Below are 20,720 nucleotides of genomic sequence, written 5' to 3' on the forward strand. Positions count from 1 at the left end.
GGAGCAGCTTCAGAGGAGACTCTCAAGGATGATTAAAGATTGGGGGAAAAGACTTCGAACTCTAAATAACTTCAGTTTTGGCTGCTTTTCACCTTCCAAATTCTTGGTGAGAACATGAAAAGGAGACAAGTGGAGGAAGCGTAGTGTGAAATGCTTTATTGAATTCACGTGTGACTTGACTGCTGCCCAAGCGATCTGTGTTCTTAGGGTTCCCTTCTGTCAGTGCTGCCTTCCTTATGTTGCCGCCTTGCCGCAGGAATCCTTGTTAGGTGTGTTCGCCTCCTCCTCATAACAAATAGACTGGTGCAGTTACGTCTTGCATTCCCTTCTTAAAAGTGATGGTGTTTTCATGTTGCCAATCCTGAAATCAGGTGTGTCCAACCTTTTGATGTCACAAGTTCACTCTTGAGAACCATGCAGTTTAGTTGGAAAAAAAAATCACACACACAATCTCGTAACGGTTTACACAAGCTCCTGATTCGTGTTGAGCGGTGTTGATGGTTCTCCTGGGCTATAGGTGGCTCACTGGGCACGAGCTGGTCATGACTGGCATGTGATAGCCAGAAATGCTGGGTGCGGTGCCAGTGCTGACGCTGCTTTCCAGTTTGAGCCTGTGCCTGAGCACTTCCACCCATGCATTCTGTGCCTGTGGCCTCACTGTTCCCCACACTGTGCCGGCCACATCCTGGTCCAGCAAGTAGGTTAGACATCTGCTTTCTGGTAGCTGTGCCTCCTCTTCCCCAGTAAGCAGGATACGTTCTTCTTTCTTCTGGTCCATGCTTTCATGTGTACAAGCTGTTTATCAGCCCTTCCTGCTATGGGATCCAAGTAGTAGGACCCATGACTCCCTCATTTTTTTGGATCAGTAGAGCACATTTTTAGTCAGAATGGGCATACCCTGATTATTGTTTGATAAAAGTTTAAGGATCCCTGTTGGATGGCGATGAGGGGTGTAAGTGAAGGGAGCCACAAGCAGGAGCAACAGAGTGAGGGATGAGTGAGGGTGAGGGCTTGAGAAGGTGTTTGAAGTTGCCACAGATGGGGGAAGGAAGGAGGGTAGAGGTCCTGAGGCAAGCCAGGTGATACAGACTCATCAGTGGGGGTGGGGTGGGGGTAGTCTGTACAGCCTTCTGGAGAACAGGAGAACCCAATTCTGTGTCAAGTGGGCAGGGAACATGTTGAGCAGTGGAAGAGGAATGTTAGTTTATTCATTTCCTTGCTTGAGCCTCTCTGAGCCCCAAGGTCAGTTAGAACAGCTAACAATAATAACTATATAATTATTAATAATTACAAACAACAACACAGTGTTGCTTTCTGCTTTTTAAAATGTATTTTTTCTCCATGCATGGTCTTTGGTTGGAGTATCAGTCTCTACAAAGAACCCCTGCACAGATCTAGCCCATGGTAGCACAGTGTCCAAGTGGGTTCCCTAGTAAGGGGATCAGGGGCTGTCTCTGACATGAACTCAGTGGCTGGCTCTTTGATCACCCCCTTCTGAGGTGGGAGAAGCCTTACCAGGCCACAGAGGAAGACAGTGCAGCCACTCCTGATGAGACCTGATAGGCTAATGTCAGATGGAAGGGGAGGAGGACCTCTCTCACCAGTGGACTAGGGAAGGGGCATAGGGAGAGAAGAGAGTGGGAGGGTGGGACTAGGAGGATATGAGGGAGATCCATAGAGCCGAGATACAAGGTGAATAAATTGTAATAAATCTAAAAAACAATTATTTTATTCTTTCAGAGCTTTGGAATCCTGTGTTTCCAACCCTTGGATCTGTTAAATATTTCTTCCTCCTCTCTTTCGCAGGAAGAAGAAGCTACCTGACTCTTTCTCACTGCACGGGTCGGTCATGCGGCATTCTCTTCTGAAGGGGATATCTGCACAGATCGTGTCTGCAGCGGTGAGTGTCTCCTGTCTCCACAGCTTGGTGCAGCAGGGCGAGCAGAGCTCAGCTCTTCCCTTGGCTCAGAGTTTAAGAAAAATACAGTCTGGCTTTTATGGTTTTCCTGATTATTTTTGACTTGTAAGACACGCGACACAATCCTGACAAAGGAGTTAGTGCAGCCACGAGAATAAAGGTCTGTGAGCAGTTCCCTGTGCCGAATGAAGCGCGCCAGCAAGCCGAGAGAACGCTGGACGGACGGCATTCTCCCTTCCCTTGCAGGCCTTCCCAGGTTGCTTGCCATCCTCTGAGTCTGGCTGAGGTGAAGTGCTTGTTTTTCAGCCTCTTCAGACGGACAGATACGATCAGGATCTTTTACAACCAAACATAACTCACAAGTCCTCCACATGTGCCCCATTTCACTGACATTTCCAGTTGTGAAAGGAGGTAAAGTCGCCCTGACTTAGAGACTCAGGGCAGCCCGGGGAGGAGGAGGTGCTGCTGGGAAAGCAAGGGAGGCGGGTTGGCGAGTGTGGCCATTGTATGATGGCCGCAGTGGAGTGTTTGTGGCCTGTTTTGGAAATGTGTAAGAATACTGGGTTAGTGTGAGAGTGACATCTAAGTCAGTGGGCACTCAGCACACTCCTCCTTTGACCTCACAGCCGGCACTTGGATTTAGTCCGTCAAGTCTGTCTTCTGAATTCAGTAGTCCTGTGTATGATAAGGATGACAGTGTAGTAATGATGATGATGACAGCAGGGACTTTGCTGCTGCTGCTGCTGCTGCTTTACATTCTTTTCATGGAGTTTAACTTAACACTTTACATATTTAATTTAACCTATTTGTTAAGAGAGTGGGAGGGTGAGACAGTAGGAGTCTAGTTGCATTTCAGCTTTCACTGGGTTTCACTCAGTTTCGAGCAAGCTCTCCTGCAGCTAGGAGATGTTTGTCCTGGGTGGTTGGGGTGTCCTGACCCAGCTGATGCGCAGAGCATCAGACACGATGTTACGCAGAGATGGGCCAAACCGTGGAGAGCTGGGGAGTCCGCTTCCTCCGTTAGGTGGAGAGGAGCTCATATTTGCCAGAATGGAAACCACCTGTTGAGGATCATGTTTCCTTGACATTTTCAGAATTTAATCCTTATGTAGGTGATGAAATTCATTCCTTTCAAAATCAAGATGAACCACAGCAGTCATTTGACCCACCTGTGCAGTTTAAAAAATATTTTGAATAGTGGAGACTGAGTTCTAACTGAGACGCTGAGCACTGATTAGATAAACCTGTTGTTTAGAGGGGGCTTCCCTCCTCCTTGAGGAGGAGGCGGCAATTATAATAAATCGCAGAGAGTTTGCACTCTGTTCTCTCCGCATCGCTCTGGCTAGCTGCTTTGGCGAGTTCAGATGACGGTGCTCTTGCTGCGCCAGGCCTGACGCGGTACTTTCCCAGCCTTGGGTTAGCAGCTCCACTTCAGTTGCAAGCCCTGTGGACAGTGATGTTACCAGGCCTGCCTGGACCTTGAGCACCCTGACTTTGGAGTCCATGGGTGAAAACACACTGAGGAGACGTGAAAATTTGGAGTCTTACTGTTTAATTTTGGGATCCCTCTCAGAATAATGTGACTTGGCTTTATTTAAAATAAGTTGAAATGGGGTTTTTAAGGACTCTATCATTTTAAGGATGAACCTTAGGATACTATAGATAACTCAGCCCAATGTTTTATTGTTGTTTAAAAACATGTCCACTGTGCCAGGCTCTCGTGGGGTGACTCTTAAAATGCAGCTTCGTGGAGATCACCCACACCTTCTGAACTGAGTCATTAGTGGAAGGAATCACGTAATTAGCATCCCAGGTGACAGTCACACAGTGTGGCCTTCAAGGATCACTAGCTGCAGCACCATCACTAATTCCATAATTCACTTAATTCTGCTCCTTCCCTCCCCTTCCTCCCTTCTCCATTTCCGTCTTTCTCACTCCCCCCCTTGCTCGGCTTTAGCTCATTGCTCAACTATGTCACTTGTATCCATCCCATTCGTCTCAACTTCAAGAGTGTGTTTATTTTTTAATAGCATACAAAATTGCAGGCTTCCTCATGGCAGTTTCATAATATTTACTTTTGGTTGACCCATTCCCTACACTCTACTCCCCTCATTTCCCTGCTCCACCCCAGTGAAATTCCGATTTTAAGTCTAAAATGTTTTCCACATCTGTCATTTATATCTTTTGAAGTCAGATGGCGTCTACACTCATTTGAATGTAGTTTATGTTTTTCATCTGTGCTCTCATCCCTGCTTTTCTCTATGCAGAACAGAACACAAGTCGTATATCAAATGTTTTTATCAGGCCTTGTGTCAGCTCTGGATGCTAGACGAAGATGCTGTCACAGAGCTGTTATACCCAAGCTGTGGTTATTACTTAAAGCTATTTACGCCTCAGATAGACACCTGTGTGGCATTCCTTGCATTTAATTCTGTCCCAGGATGTTAGGATTGATGGGGCAGGACTTGCTAGTTCCCTGGACCCATGGAAATTACTGTCAGACAGTTGGCGGCTTTTGTGTCACAGTCACTGGTGAGGAGCTGAAATGGCACCTGATGTTTGGCCTCACCATGCTTGAGGAGGGACTTGCTGTTCCCCGGCGGGCTTCATTCAGATGCTGGAGTTAGTCTGCTGGAGGGGAGCCTCTTGCTCAGAGGTGGAGGGGGGGTCCTGCAGCAAGTTCCCCTTTTCTGGAATCTTGGATTCTACCGTTTTGGTCCTGTAGGACTTCTAGTCTGTTTCCATTATGGAAAAACAAAGCTCTTTTCCTCTCTTCTTTAAGTTTCCATTTCTAATCAGCACCGGAAGTATCCGCTACCATTAGTAAAATAAAATGATCTCTCATGCTTGCTCATTTTGGTGTCTACTGATCTGTAATCGTGCTACCTGGAGGGGCAGGCGAAGGGTGCACTTCCTCCCTAAGTTGTTCAAAGTGTGCATAAAGAGAAACCTCACGCTTGCTTTCAGTACCATTTTCTTTTCAAATTCTTCTTTTTTAAAATCTCATTTAGGACAAAGTAGATGCTGGCTTGCCTACAGCAATCGTAAGTATACCTTTAACCCCTCAAGGTAAGATTTTTAATTTCACTGAGTTCTCAGGTTTATTTTCAAAATATTCAGTGCTTTTATGGTAATTTCTTAGGTCATTTTACTCTTAGTAATCAAGTTTAAAACTTGCTCATATTGGATTTTGGCTTTTCCACTTTATTGCTTAGGCCTTGGCTTTTGCTTGACAGCACGTAATGGCGTAACAGGCCTCTCCAGCGTTCGTTCCCCTGTGAGCTGTGTCCCTTTTTCTGTAAGGGCTGGAATGGTCTTGCGTGAGCTCACTATGTGGATGCACATTCCACAGCTCTGGACTCCAGGCCCCGCCTGCACACAGTGTCTGCAGTGGCTGTGGCAAGCTGGCGGGGGCTTGAGAGCACATTAAGGACCTGTCTTCTGGTTTCCTTCAGCTGCCTCTGCGGCTTTCTCATCCGTCGCTGTGAGGAAGTGGGCCCAAGTGGAACATTTTGCTGTCTTTTGCCTCTGCTGATGAACTGGAGAAAAGTATTCTCATCCCTCTGAATTGCTAGGAGGCCCTGTGTGGGCAGTATAAGTACCTCCTTAGCGGGCTGCCGGGGAAAGGTTTCTTTATTTTATTTTAAAAAAAGTTTTAATTATTATTTTTTTAATCTTAAAGTTGCTTTAAAGCAGTGGTTCTCAGCTTCTCTAATGTTCTCAACTTCTCTTTAATATGGTTCCTCATGTTGTGGTGGCCCCACCCCCAACTATAAAATTATTTTCATTGCCACTTCATAACTGTAATTTGGTTACTGTTATGACTCCTAATGTGAATATATCTGTGTTTAGCGTTGGTCTTAGGGAACCCTTGTGAAAGGTTCATTTGACACCCCCAAAAGGGTTCTGACCCATATGTTGAAAACTGTTGACTCAAAGGAAGCCAGATGACATAGTCTATATATAATACTAAATATATGATATTTTGATAAAATTTTTCTTAAATTTAGAGGAATTCTTAGAAATAAAAGTGCCCTAGGTTTGGTTTCTCACCTTGCTTCCTGGGTGCAGTCCCTCATGTGGTGGTTGGCGTGTGAGCGGGTGGCTACAGAAGGCAGGCCGGCACAGTCACCACTCTTCCTTTTCCCGTTTGTTTCCAGGCAGTGTCCAGCCTGATAGCAGTGGGAACATCTCACGGATTGGCTTTGATATTTGGTAATTTTCTAAGTACTTTCATATTTTAAATATTAAGATTCCTCTAGGTTTTATAATGTCCTTTAATTGCATTTTATATGGCATATTTGATGTTCATGACACAACAAGGAAAACATGAAGAAGTAGCTGTTGGTACCCTTAAGTTAAAAATTCCTTGACTCAAGGCTTCCTTTTCCTATGCACTGCACGTTTCTTTCCCTCCGTATGCATATGTAAGGCGTTACTGCTGGCACATCTGTTGCTTTCTGTGCACCTAGACAGAAGGGTAATGTTGGAAAGAACCTTGGCTTGTCAGCATGTCTCGCTCCAGTTGGTGATGGTAATAATTTTTTATTCTAAGTTTCATTCCAGTCATGGGTGCTCAAAACAGACTTGGGGAAAGGGGCTCCCCAGGTTTCAGAGTCCTTTCCATTGTAAATCTTTCTAAACTTAAAAATGTTAGCCTGTAATTACCATGTTTTCTAGGAGAGCGTGAATAGCTTATTTACATAGTAGAAATTAGTTACATTCTTTTATCTTTCTCTGAGACTAAGTAATCAGTTTCATTAATTTCTTGATTTTTGAATTCAGTATGCAAGCAGACTATTTTGGTATTTTAAAAAATTTGAAATCCACCAGATAGTATTCTCAGCTCTTTTTGTATCTGAGTGCTCTCTTCTGAGTCTCTAGACTTGCATTTATTTGGCTAGAAGTCTAGGGCTGCCTGGTAAGGGTTACTTGAGAGTGCTTTATTAACAGAACCATAGTTTGATTTCTGTAGAATCTTAGATTTTTACCGTCTGTGCAAATAACTAGTTATTTTCCATTGTGACTGAACAATTTGACTTTCCATTTATAGATTTTCTATTATTACCAAAGCTTTATTTAACATATAATTGTAATACCTATTCTTTTCAAATGTGGTTGATTTAAATAATAGAGTTTTATTTCTTGAAGAGCAGAAGGATAGAAACAAAAGTGCAATTTCCCTGAGAGAAATTTAAGTTTTTAAATGGCATTTTTCTTTATGTTATGTATCCATAGTAGAACACGTACAAAACATGATGTGTGCAAATTAGAAAATGTAAAATATGAAATTCTAGTATGTAGGACAAATCTTTAGCATTTCTATGTAAGTATCCAGCCTTTTCCTTACATATGTATGTAGTCGTGTGCATGTTCCTAAGGGAGACCATGATAATTCAGAGCCTGTCTTTCATTATAGTGGCTATCTCCCCATGCATTTCTATATGTGTATGTGGCATCGTCTTTGTTTGAGATGTCTCACTGTGTAGCTTAGGCTTGCCTGGAACTTGCTGGGTGGCTTGGATTGACCACAGACTCAGGGCAGTCATGTTGCATCACTCAGCCTCCCAGTGTTGAGAGCACAGACGTGGAACATCATTTTAATGGACACACAGTGTTCTTTCAGATGGATTCATGAAAACTTAATTCACCTTTTACTGTAGAAAACCACTTAAGCTGTTTCTAAACAGTAGTGTCATTTACAGCTTTGTTTCTATATATATATATTTTAAACATATGATCATGTTTAGAACAAATTCTTACACGTGGAATTGTTTGGGCCGGGACATGAACATTAAAGACTTTTCCTGTTCTTGCCTAATTGCCTTCCAGAAAACTGTGTGAGCACAGTCTCCAGCAGGTGGGGACATCCTTGCTTTTCTTTTTTTTTTTTGCTAAAAGGTTATTTTATTTTATTTTTTTTCAATGCAGTTTATTCAGGAACTTTGAACAATCCTCGGACCCTGGGGAAAGCCAGCCCACAGCTTAAATAGCCTCTGGGTAGCCAACCCAGGCGTGCTACGTGGGCAATGCAGATAGGTCCACATACATGGAAGCAAGCCAGATCCTCGGCCTTAGCCAAATGTGGAGTTGTTCGTGACAGAGAGCACTCACCATCGGGAAGGTGGAAGGAGGAAACCAGCTCCATCTTTAAGGCATAGCATTCCGCAGCTCTCTACAGTTCCCCCTTTTTGTTTTAGACGCATCAGGCAAGAGTAGAGGTCTGATCTCTGATATTAGAAATAAATTGGGACTTTGTACCGATGTTCATTTAGGTGTCATCCACCCAAAGAGCATCAGACCCGTCCGATACCTTTTTCTCAGAGGCGGCCTTGCTTTTCTTTAAGGGGATAATCAGTATTAGATCATTAGACTTTGGGGAGGGTCCTTACAGTCTTGTTTCAGTGCGCTAATTTTATGTGTATGACGTGACTGAAACTTGACATGCATAGAGTCAAGTTCAGAATTAAGGGACACTGGCTCCTAGCAGTCCCCACTATTTTCAGCAGTTCTTTTTCCTGAAAGAAAAGGAGGCAGAACTGCAAAGAATGGAGAAAAGAGAAGGACTAAAGGTGACCGAGGACAGAGTGTGTACTTATGCCTATCTGTCAGAAGAGTGTGTGTTGATATTTTCCTTCCTGTTTAGCAGTGGTCAGTTTCCCTCAACTCTGCCTTTTTCTCTGCATTCCTTATCAAGGGACTGGAAGAGTGTGTGACTGCTTTGTCCCTCATGTAGTGCTTACAGCACACAGGTCTGTTAGCATGGAAGAGTGTATTCCTTCTTGATGCCGTCTCTGTTTCCTTGGACCTGCCTGCTGTTTTTCTAGAGTCCTCAGCAGCCTGCCTGTAGACGTGAGGAAACGATAATCTTTTCTCATGGCTTCACGGGAAAGAGAGCATACCAGAGCGAACATTCTGTGGAACACCCTTATGCTCTGGTTTTGCATTGAGTTTTAATAGTGTAGTTAATAGATTTTAGTCGTTTGTAGGAGACAGATGTTTGGACAATGCTTTCTAACAGACACATTAAAATATGCTAAAAAGTTCAGAAACAAATAATGGGAGATACTATTAAGTGTCTAGACTAGTGGTCTGGGTTAGATATGTTTGTTTTTTTTTTTTTTTTTAAATCTTTGTTGCTGTGTGGCTCTGTAGGGTAGCACTCCTCTAATTCCAGCATGGGCGGCAGAGGCAGATGGATCTCTGAGTCTAAGGTCAGCCTGGTTTACAGAGTGAGTTCTAGTTTACAGAGTGAGAGCCAGGGCTACACTGAGAATCCCTGTCGTGAAAAAAGAAAAAAAAATCTTCATCACAGAAGAAACCTAGCGGAAAACCGACCTTGTTTGATCACCGTTAGGCTCTCTGTGAAACAGTCGGAGCCATGGAAACAGTAACCACACTTCTGAAGGGTGTGTGCAGGTACAGCATGCAGCACTCGGTGTGTCTGGACTCTCACCTCCCACAGCCCTCACTCTTCCCTTTCCCTTTGTCCCTGGTGTGCTCTGGCACTGTCTCTTTGGACCTGCTTTGTCTGTGTAGAACAGAAACGTGGGCTTACTTGCTGTGCTCTAACCTGAGGGTTGCGTGTTTTCTCTTTCCCCAGAACCAATCCCTGATGGTAGCCACAAATGCTAGGAACATCATGTAATCAAGTTCAGTGTCTGTCACTCCCACAGATAAACAAAGTTCTTTACTCCTCAGAGCTTGCCTGCATTTTTATTCTGGACTTTTGAACTGATTTCTTGCCTTTTTCTCCCTCTCTTTTGATCTTTTCTCCATGGATTCAAAAGGAAAAGGTATAGTAAATTTGGTATGCACGAATAGTTCTTTTTTTTTCTTTTGAGCTTTTTAACACTGAAAGCGAGTATTGTCAGTTACACTTAATGCCTTCTTATGAAAGAAAAATAAATAGCTACCTAGAAATTGGTTAAAAAAGGCATTCTGAACAATTCAAAATATGTGCATATTTTAAATGCTTTCTTTTAGTTAAAAATATGGGATTCTTTTAGATAGTTGTCAGTATGTATGTTCTATTTCCTCCAACCTTTTAATACAGCCCTGAGATTTTTCTTGACGTTTGTATCAGCCAGTGGAGGTCTGCAGCAACATCTTTTTTTTTTTTTGTCATGAGCTTTATCAATAATGAGTCACATAGAATTTAAGCCCATATCAGTAATGCATGGGTGCAAAATTGTAGGTTCTAACCAGACTTTGCTGTAGTCTTTTACTGTAACACTATCTTGTTGATAACCAGTTTCCTGGTGCTGCTGCGAAGTGAAGCCTTGTCCAGGTTTTCCTGAAACACCTGCTTTGTGCTCACAGCAACCACAGCTCTTGTGTCTGTCCTCCGGCCCGTCAGGGCATGGGCTGCTTGAGTTGTTAGGGCGTGCTAGCGTCACAGTGGCACGGGTGCCTAGGGATGCATTCTGGGAGACAGCCAGCTAGCTGCGGGGCTCGTTAGAAATTGTCACAGGAGCAAGGGTTTGCGCTGGCCCGTTAAAGTGAATTTACTATTTTGTATCAAATGTGTTTTATAATAAGGTCTCCTTTTTTACTTTGTCTTGGAGCTAGAGCGTATGAATGAATGAAGGATAAGTATGAATGAATAAAGGATAAGAAAACTGCGCTACTGAGCGGTGACTGTTAAGTAAAGGATAAGAAAATAGCATTTGGGAGTGGTGACTACCGGCAGGGTAGACTTACTTGCTCACAAGTAAATTTGATTCCTTGTGGCTATATCCTTCTTTGACTGTCTTTGAAATTAGTTAAAAATTAGGGATGAGATATAGAGGACTGAATTCTTTTTGGTATATAGAAAGAAATACTCTTAAAGTATGTTCAACTTTAAATTCTAAGCTGTTTTCTGTGGCCTCATTACTATTTTTTCCTGTTACTGTTAAGCCCAGCATGAGGTCTGCCCTAAGCCAAGTGTGCTTTGAGCAGTCCTTATCCAAATGCTGGTGTCAGGAGTGCTTCAGAGTGTGCCTCTTTTGGATTTTGGAATATTTGTATAGACCTCACAGGTTGATCATCTCTAATCCAGTGTTGGAATGTCAGTCTGATGCTCAGGAAGGATTGGATTTTTGAGTACTTTAGGTTTTGGTTGTTTGGATTAGGGATGCTTCTAAAGCACTAATGAAAAATATGTGTAATTCACTGCAATGGCAAATAGCCTTCCTTTTTTCTTTTTTTTTTTTGCTTTGAGACAGAGTATCACTTTGTATTTCTGATTGCCCTGGGATTCACTGAGTAGATCAAGTTGGCCTTGAATGTGGCAGGCCTTCTGCTGGTGCCTCCTGCCTAGCTGTGTGCTTTTTGTGATTCTGGACTTAGAGTCCTCTTAATTAATTTGTAAGCTACATTATTGCTGCTAATAATAACTTCTTGCATTTGTGTCACTTTGTAACTTTCAGATTGTTCATAGACATTTTGTTGTTTGAACTTTAAAATGCAAAGTGTGCAGGAAAAGTGATGGTCTCGTTTTATATTTCTTGGCTGCGTTGCCTGCTTCATAACATCAACATCATTTTAAAACACGAAGTTGACAGTATTAAGCAGACATAATTTCATGCCACTTTGTGTGTGAAAGTAGCTGTGTGATGAATTGAGTCCATTTCCTGCTCTGCTAGACAGAGGAGGCTCTGGGATTCTGGGAGGACAGAGCTAGCTTTCCCGGGAAGAGTTCTCAGCCTCACCGTTCTTTCTTCCATGTGTGCACTTTGGTTCCTTCGCTGTGACGGCTCACTGTCACAGTTTTAAGGAGGCTGCATGCTATCTCAGCCTACCACTCCCCCAGTTGTACAGATTTATTTCGACAGTGGAAAGTTTAGCTCCTGTGGTAGGAGAAACCCACTCTTCTGTCCATGGAAGCTGCTTCTGAAGCGTGGTTATACACAGCAAGCTTAACATACCCCTAAAAAAAGGATGTTTACATATAAAAATTGAAAGATAGCTTCGTGGAGTTGAAGTACATTATATTTTATATGTAATCCATCTCCTGCCACCATCTTTGCTACTTTAAAAAGACTGTGTGTAAATATAATCTTTTGGAAACCTAGTTGTATTCGAGGGCATTGAATTGGTCCTTCGTATTTGTTATTTTACTCTAATAATCTGTTCTCTCAGTGAAGCAGTGAAGTGATGGACTTTTCCACATTGTGTAGATGAAGATGGGAGGTTAAGAGAATGTAAGAATGTCCCTAGGGGCTGGAGAGATGCCTCAGAGTTAAGAGCCCTGGCTGCTCTTTCAGAGGTCCTGAGTTCAATTCCCAGAAACCACACGATGGCTCATAGCCTACTCTAATGAGATCTGGTGCCCTCTTCTGGTGTGCAGGTGTACATGCAGTCAGAACACTGTATAAATAATATATAAAATCTTTCAAAAAAAAGAAAGAAAGAAAGAAAGAAAGAAAGAGAAAAGAAACATCCCTAAAATTGCACATAGAGCTTCAGTTCCTCTAACTCTTTAGCAGAAGTTAAAATAAAATACAGGCTTCACTGGCATGCTGCCTTATCAGGGATATTATAAAAAAAAAAAAAAGATAAAAACATTGAAGAAAAAAAAAAGGGAAAATTGAGAATCTTTTCATTGATATAGACTGGAGGATGTAAAGTTAGCGTATATTTTAGGAGTGACCGAAGTTGGTAATTTAGTGTCTTTCCTCTCTTGACTAGTTTTTATTATGTGGGAACTGTAGGCAGGGAAGCATAGGCAATTATAGCTTTTCTTTTGACAGGGTCTGATGTAGCCCTGACTGGCCCTGAGCTTGTTATGTAGCCAAGGATGTTCTTGAACTCCTGATCCTCCTCCCTCTGTATTGGAGTCATAGGTGTGTACCATCATGCCTGGCCACACATAGGTCTTTACTGTAGAAGTTAGAAATGCCTTTCCCCTCTTCTTTTTTCCATTGCCATTCCTGTAGTTTCCCCTTTCTTCAGTTTTATGCTATCTGTTTGATTAGATTTCTCAAATTGATTAGTTTCCCTGCTTTCTCTGACATATAAGAACACTTAATTTGAGGTGTGTGCAATCCAGCACAACAGCAAGTCTGCTAGTGCTTCAGAACCTGTAGGCCCTGGATCACAAAGCAGGGCTGCAGAGGTCTCAGCACGTGCTGTGTGGACACTCTGAGCCTGGAAAGTAGGCAGCCCGGTTTGGCGATTTGAGAGCTAGTGTGAGACTTCATCCTCAGTTCTCTGCTTCTCCCGGTTAGCCCCTGTCCTGCCTGCGCACCTTAGTAGTATCCAGAGAGTACCATTGCCCACTCATGGTCAGCTTGTGACTCCAGCTGTGTGGATAATCCACTAAATGTATAAGGTAGAGCGTGGAAAACCCAGTTGTAGGTGGTTTCAGGAGAGCAAAAGGAGCATGAGGTCAAAAAAGGAGGCAAGAATTTCTAGAGTAAAAGGTTTTAATAATAAGGGTTACAGTAAAGATAAAAAGTTAGTGGGGGCCTAGTTTGGATATGTGTCTGTGAAAAACTGTGATTATATAATTCTGGATATGAAATAAAGGTAGGACTTTTAAAACACACCAGACCTTGTATATTTATAGTTTTATTCTTTTTGAATATTTACCTTCAGAGTTTGAAATCTAAGATAACTTAAAACTGTTGAGTATTTTCTGAATGCCAGATGCAATACACCATTAATTGTCGCAGGCCTCCTTGCATTACAGCCACCTTACGAGCACAGAAAATTATTCGTACAGTATTCATTTTGGATGAGGGCATCAGATCCCTGGAGCTGCAGTAAGTTGTGGCATTTAGTTGTGAGCTGCTCTGTGGGTGCTGGGACCCAAGCTCCGATCCTCTACAAGGACAGCAAGTACTGTTAACCACTGGGCCATTAATTTATTTTATATCATTGTTTGCAAATAGATGGAATCCACGAACTCTCTACAAAATGGGCACTGGCTAGGAGAGGACCTAGGGTAATTGCATTTAATTGTTAGGTAATAACATCTAATAAATATTTGAGTACCTCCTAGGAAAACCTTGGAAACAATTTTTCTAAGGTAATTTAATTGTTTACTTTAAAATTTTGTTTTCACTCTTTCAGTTCATTTGCTTCATCAACCCTTTCTATGTGGATAGCGTAAATGTAAATTTTAACAAATTCTTCTTTTAAAATTTATTTTAAATAACAAAAATGTTATTTTCTGCAGATGGGTGTTTTTGCCTGCATGTGTCTGTGCACTACATGTGTGTAGTGCCTGTGGAGGCCAGAAGAGGGCGGCAGATCTGGGACTGGAGTTTCAGACTGTTGGGAGCTGCTAGGAACTGAACCTGAGTCCACTGAAGAGCAACCGGTGCACTTAACCACTGACCCAATTTTTAAATTAATGCATTTTGAATTTTGAAGTTTGCAAAAAAAGTGCCCTTGAGGGCTGCAAATGGCTCAGTGGGTCAGAACACTCACTGTGCGAGCAAGAGGATGTAGGCTCCGGTGCCTAGTGCCTACATAGAAGCTGGAACAGTTGAACCTGCCTCTAGCCCCAGTGTTGGGGCATGGGGACAGGTGGATCCCAGGAACTTCCTGGACAGCTGACATAGCCAACCAGTGAACTTCAGGTCCAGCCGGAGGCCCTGTTCCAAAAAGGGGGGTGGGGGTGGAAAGAGCAATATTGGAAGGCGCCTGCCATCCTCTTGTGGCCTCTGCAGGTGTACAGGCATCTGCACCTGCAGTCACACACACTCACACACTCCCGTCCTCCCTCCCTCCCTGCAGCCTAACATGTTAGAAATACCAAAAAGTTCAGTTGTAGGACGAGGCAGCTTCGAGGTAGTTGGTTTGCTTAAGAGACGATAGGTCCTTACGAATTTCTGACTTGTGAGCAAGTTTGACTTACATTTTCTTATAGGCGTTACTGTGTTATCTTAGCGTGTAATCTTGCCGCCCTTCTTCAGATCAGAACCAAGCGCTGCGGCTCTGCCTGGGTAGCACTAGTGTCGGAGGGCAGTATGGCGCCGTCTCTGCTCTCAGCATCAACAACGACTGCTCACGGCTTCTTTGCGGCTTTGCTAAAGGACAGGTGAGAGAACAGTTTTGTCTACCCTCAAGGTGACGTTAAAATGAAATCTGAATATTTTGTTCAGTATTTTGAAGATCAGAATACATGTTATGTGTCTGGAGATGATGTGCTTATTCAGGCCAACCCGAGGTTTTTTAGTCTGACCTATGTCTTGTTTAGATTTTAAAAGTAATTGCTGCTGACTGAACTGGAGTCTGTAGTTTTCACATTATAATGGCGTATATCTTAGCAGTCCATTTATATTCTCTTATGGTAGTTGTACATAATTGCGGTTGCTTTCATGTCATTTTTGATTGTGTGTGTGTGTGTGTGTGTGTGTGTGTGTTCATGGGGTGTGCACATGTGTAGAGTCTGAGGGAGACCTTCAGTTATTCACAGTTACACTATACTAGTGAGTCCCAGGGATCTTCTTGTCTCTGCTCCCAGGACTGGAACCACAAGCCGTGCCACAGCACCTAGCCCTTTTTTTCCTTAAAGATTTTTATTTTAAAGTATGTTTCTGTGTGATATGCACCCGCAGCACAGGTCCACTGGGACTGGAGGTGTTGGATCTCCTTGGAGTTGGGGTTATAGGCTATCGTGAGCTTCCTGTGTGCATGCTGGGAAATTATCTCAGATCCTCTGCAAGAGAAGCAGTGCTCTTCCCTGCTGAGCCATCTCTCCTGCTCCCACAGTTGACATTTTTACATGCATCTGAGGGATTGAACTCAGATTCTCATGATTACAAAGCAAGTATTTTACCAACTGAGCCATTCCCCGCCCCCCACCCCCGTGGCCACTCTTAAATATGCTGTTCATATTGCTGTGTTTCCAAACAATAGCCTTGGCATTTCCTTCTTTGTGGAGAGAGGTCATGGTTTCTTTCAGTCCCTGACCTTTGTATCACAGCTGGTTTGATACAATGCCTTTTCTATGCATTTTCAGTCAGTGCTCAACAGACTGACTTATCAGAAATCACAGTCTAAGTGTTAAGTGGGCTAGGCAGAGGGAGGGCCCTGAGATGAGGTAAAGGCACAGTCCCAGCTTGTGGGTGTGTTTTAATGTGATGACTTTCTGCCTGCAGTGTTTATAGATGAGGAATAGGTTATTTCAGCCAAGAGGCAGGATAAGTAAGTCCAAAAAGCAATACATTTGTTTTTAAAGCCTTTGCTTGTCTTACAGATCACCATGTGGGATTTGGCCAGTGGAAAGCTTCTCAGATCAATAACAGATGCTCATCCCCCGGGGACAGCGATCTTGCACATCAAGGTGACAGCACCCCTCCCTTGTGTTAGCTGTCTTCATTGCTGTGCCTCTGTAGCCACATTAAATGTTTGATAACCAGAAACCCCTAAATTTATTTAACACAAAGCTGAATATTATTTGATGAGCTTGATGAGATAGTTTCTCAAATTAAAAACCAGAGGTGAGCTAGTATGAACATACTCAGCTGCAGGTTTAACTGAAGTCTAGCAATAAGCAGCAAAAAGGCCAACTTGATTTGATCCCATAGTAGAAGTTTGGCAGCAGAGAAGCAATACCCTGCTAAACACTCATATGGAGATTTTAAACGGTCTCTTTACCTTGTTCAATTGGCCAAGATTTTATTGTTGAGTGTACGGCTGCCCATTGTTGGGAGGTGCCTGAGGCTCGAGGCACCAACTCTGGAAGAGCCAGGGCTTGGCTTATATTTAGAAGTGAATCATTTGGTTTATTTTCTTTCAGGCCTCTAAAGGGAAAGCATTAAGGTCGCAGTGTTGGCTTTTTACTCTCAGGCCTGAAAAACATAAAACTGACTTAGGTAACAGGCTTCATTTATAGTTCATGAGAAGCCTGCCTTTTCATGCTGGCAAGCCCATGTTCAGAAGCATAAAAGGTAAAGGACTATATCAAGGGGATTCTAAAATCAGCTCTTCTAGATTTAATCATGTGCATACTTGGTTGCTTAGCTATGCAGCTCTCTTATCCACACACATGCTTTTTAAAGCCTGTAGCATCTGGAGTTTATAGATCTGCATCTAGGTTAGTTACAAAAAGCCTTCTGTGACAGAGCAGCACTGAAGCGTTTAGTAATGATGAAAACAGCCAAGACGAGCTAGAGTCTCTTCTTGGTGCACAAAGCTAATTTATCTCAACCTCTTTTTCTATAGCACGTGCCAACTTCTAATGTTATTGTTGTCCGTGTATGTTTTATCTTTCTTAATAGATTAAGATCTTTGAAATCGGAATCCATTCATCATTTATTTCAGTGTTTTGCCCATAGTAACTGCTCAATAAATGTTTGCTCAAAGTAATAACTAGTCTTTTTGTAAGCAGAAAGTAAAATTATTGGGTGAGACAATAAGAAACAAGAATTAAAGGCACAGGGAAAAAAAGAGGACACAGCAGAGATTAAAGCACAGTTCCAGGAGCTGTGTTGTTTGGAAACGGTTTGAAAGCAAGGTTTGCAGACACTGGCGTCGGAGATGCCCACGTGTCACTGTTACAGAGTCAAGGACTAGCATTGACTTGCCTATAAATAACTCTGTGTTCTCCAGGCAGTCCAGTGTCATCGACAGCTTGGATCCCCTGTCTTAGCGTACGTGTGTAATTCTACAAATGTGCTTCTGTACCAGATTTTAAAAGTTCATACACAAAAAGGGAAAATGAAACAGAAACGAGTTCTTTTTGTTTTCCTGCCTGGACCGGACATCTTCTACACATCCACAGACTTGCTGCTCCTCTTGGCAGCTGCTCATCTAAGCTTTGAGAGCGAGGATGGGGACTTCTTTGTTATGCTGGTTATGCTATGTGTGGGATCCAGGGAGTGTTCAGTACAGTGGCCTCCTGTAGCTCAGCTGTCTCTGCGGAAAAGTGGCCCATTCAGAATGATCCACTAACCTTCAGGCTTTGTGAGGAAAGTCCCTGTACACGATACAAATGCCATCATTTCCTTTTGCATCCAATAACATTTGCCCTAACACACCTCACCTTAGGACCGTCTCACTGTGAAAGCCATTATTCTGAGTTTTGCATGTTACACTACAGTCATTCAGATACAGTCTTGAACACGGGCAGGGAGACACCCATTTATGAGTTTACTGTAGAGGGACTCTACTCCTTAGCTGCTCAGAACATTTCCTCAAACGAGTTTATTTCCTGAGACCCCAAGAATTTCTTATTGTGTCTGTCTTTATTAAGAAGTGACCAATGTCATCGTATCCACATGGCCCTGCCTGCTTACGCCCAGTTATAATGCCCAGTTATAACTCCCAGTTGTAACGCCCAGTTATATCGCCCAGTCTAGCAACCTCGGCAAGAACTGCAGGGGGCGTACCAACCAAACTTGGTTTCCTTTTCTTTACCCTGATGAAAGCTTGTTTTACTTTTTAAAAAAATAATATTTATTGTGTGTATATGTTGTGGGACAGGATGTGTGCTACGCTGAGCTTGTGGAACTCGGGGATAACTTGTGGGAGTCCAGGGATAGGACTCTTGTCATCAGGCTGGTGATGGATGCCTTTGCCCTCTGGGCCATCCCACCATCCTGTTTTGCTTTTGGAAAGGCTCAGTAATTTAAAGAACTGAGATAATATTATTGGAAGTAAGGACGATTTTGTACACTTAAAGTGATAAACCAAATCTGAGTTATTTCAGGTGCTAAGTGTGTATTTTGTTTTAAAATTTGTAATTTTTCTCCATGATCTACTTAATGCTTGTATGGTTGTTTAAAAATTTATAAGAAAGTAAACTTCTTCTCTGTTTAGTTCACAGATGACCCAACTCTTGCCATTTGCAACGACAGCGGAGGCTCTGTTTTCGAACTAACATTTAAGTAAGAAACGAATGGACATTTGTTGAAAAAAATGGAAGATTTAGCTGTTTAATGGTTTGTAATTGAACATGGAGAGCTCTGGAAAGTCCAGCTGTTTCAAATAGGTTCTGGCTGTGTTACAGTTACCTGGGGAGCTTACAAAGCACGCGAGAGCCTAGACCTGGTCTCCATGACTTCTCTCAGGGCTGAGTTGGGATTCTAGACTCTGACTCCCCAGGAGACCCTTCTGTGCTGTCAGGTTAGAGACTGTTCTGGGTAGTTTCACTAATTGTAGTTTAGGCTCCAAGCCCACTTGCTTATAACTGTAACAGCTAGGTACAAAAAGGGTTTTCTTACCTTAGAATTGCCCTGTTTTACTTATTAAACAGGCGCAAAAATTGTCTAACTACCTGAAAGAATATTTGTGAAGCCGGGGTTTAAAAAATACAACTTAAATCTTATAAAAATACAATATATAACGTGTATTTTGTTTCCATAGAGTCTCAAGGTTAATGTCCATATTGTTTCTTACACTGGGCACAAAGTAATTGCTGGAACAGTATGACTCATTTGCCTGGGTAACATTTATTGAGCATGTCCTGTGTATAGACACTTGTCTAGGCACCAGAGTTAGAGTTATGAGCCAGGCAAGGTCCTGACTCTTAACAGAATAGTTGGGGTGAGCACAGAGAGAAGGCACAAACCGAAAAATGAGTGATGTAACTCGAGTAGATTTGGATGGTGTGAAGAGGCAGCCCATTGTGCTGACAAGCAGTCGACCCTAACCCAGGAAGGTTTTGGTAGGAGGTGACTTTTTGAGAAGAAAGAGCTGAGCGGTCAGCAAGTCAGAAGGTGAGAAATCCAGTGGAGGTGCCCCAGGCAGAGAAGGCCAAGAGGAAGGCACAAGCCGGGTGTGTGTGTGTGTGTGTGTGTGTGTGTGTGTGTGTGTGTGCGTGCGCGTGTGCGCGAAGAAGCCAGTATCAGGGATGATGCAGTAGGAGAGGAGTGAAGGCAAGAGCCAGATCCTAGGGAATTAAGACATGGTAAAGAGTTTGGAGTCTGTTTCCTAAGAGGCCAGCGTGGAGTGTTGTTACTAGCAAATCTGTCCTGCTCAGTGAAAAGGCTGCTGTCCTGTGGACCGCTCAGCTGGGAGTGCCGTAGTCATTCAAACTGGAGGTGAGAGTGCCTTGCGTAATCTCTCAATTGACTGCGAATGTCTTATGTTTTCAGGAGAGTGATGGGCGTGAGAACATGTGAATCCAGGTGTCTGTTCAGTGGCTCCAAGGGTGAAGTGTGCTGCATTGAGCCCCTGCATTCCAAGCCTGAGCTGAAAGACCATCCCATCACACAGTTTTCACTACTGGCCATGGCGTCCTTAACAAAGGTAGGCATGCTTACAAGACAGAGCTCCAAGCTTTTAGAGACTTGGAACACAGTTTGAAAATTACAAGATAAATATTGAAAATAATGTATGTTTTCTCCTGTAGATACTAGTCATTGGGTTGAAACCATCCCTGAAAGTATGGATGACTTTTCCCTACGGACGGGTGAGCAAGACTCTGCTTTGTTGAAAAAGGAAGAAGAAAGTGAGGAGGATGCAGGGTGTGATCTGCAGGGTGAAGTCTGTGCAGTTGTCCAGAAGTCTAGCTAGGGAACGGAAGCGAGCTCCCAAGGGGTTTACCTAGGGAAACCCAGCAGGATAAAGTGGTGTTTAGGAGCCGTGCTAGGACACACACAGTGTCTCTGGTATTTTAAGCATTCCTTTCATGAACACCATATTCAGCTTCTGTGTGTGACCTTGGTTCTGTGGCTTCTGGTATTGCCGTCCTGCAGCTTTCATTCCCTGCTCTTTTGAGGTCAGTAAAACGTCTTCACTGGATGTAACACTGACGGGCAAGCTGGCGCATGCGGTGCAGCCGTGCCACAGTGTCTAAGGACAGTGTGTGACAGCCGTGCTGGGGTGGGGTTACCTCAGCACCTGCTGCTTTGACACCACG

The 20,720-nt window shown here is 43.2% G+C and overlaps 1 protein-coding gene across 1 annotated transcript in view; it reads left to right on the plus strand.

Moving 5' to 3' along the window:
• The window catches only part of Vps8 (VPS8 subunit of CORVET complex), a 215,747-nt gene that overhangs the window by 25,633 nt on the left and 169,394 nt on the right, over positions 1-20,720 (plus strand). The window contains exons 5-12 of the mRNA XM_060370095.1: positions 1,807-1,900; positions 4,930-4,962; positions 6,079-6,133; positions 14,827-14,951; positions 16,113-16,199; positions 18,677-18,744; positions 19,954-20,107; positions 20,211-20,270. Coding sequence (XP_060226078.1) covers positions 1,807-1,900; positions 4,930-4,962; positions 6,079-6,133; positions 14,827-14,951; positions 16,113-16,199; positions 18,677-18,744; positions 19,954-20,107; positions 20,211-20,270 — 676 coding nt within the window. The remainder of the gene's footprint in view (positions 1-1,806; positions 1,901-4,929; positions 4,963-6,078; positions 6,134-14,826; positions 14,952-16,112; positions 16,200-18,676; positions 18,745-19,953; positions 20,108-20,210; positions 20,271-20,720) is intronic.

This window comes from Meriones unguiculatus, chromosome 17 (assembly GCF_030254825.1).
Source record: "Meriones unguiculatus strain TT.TT164.6M chromosome 17, Bangor_MerUng_6.1, whole genome shotgun sequence".
NCBI lineage: Eukaryota > Metazoa > Chordata > Mammalia > Rodentia > Muridae > Meriones > Meriones unguiculatus.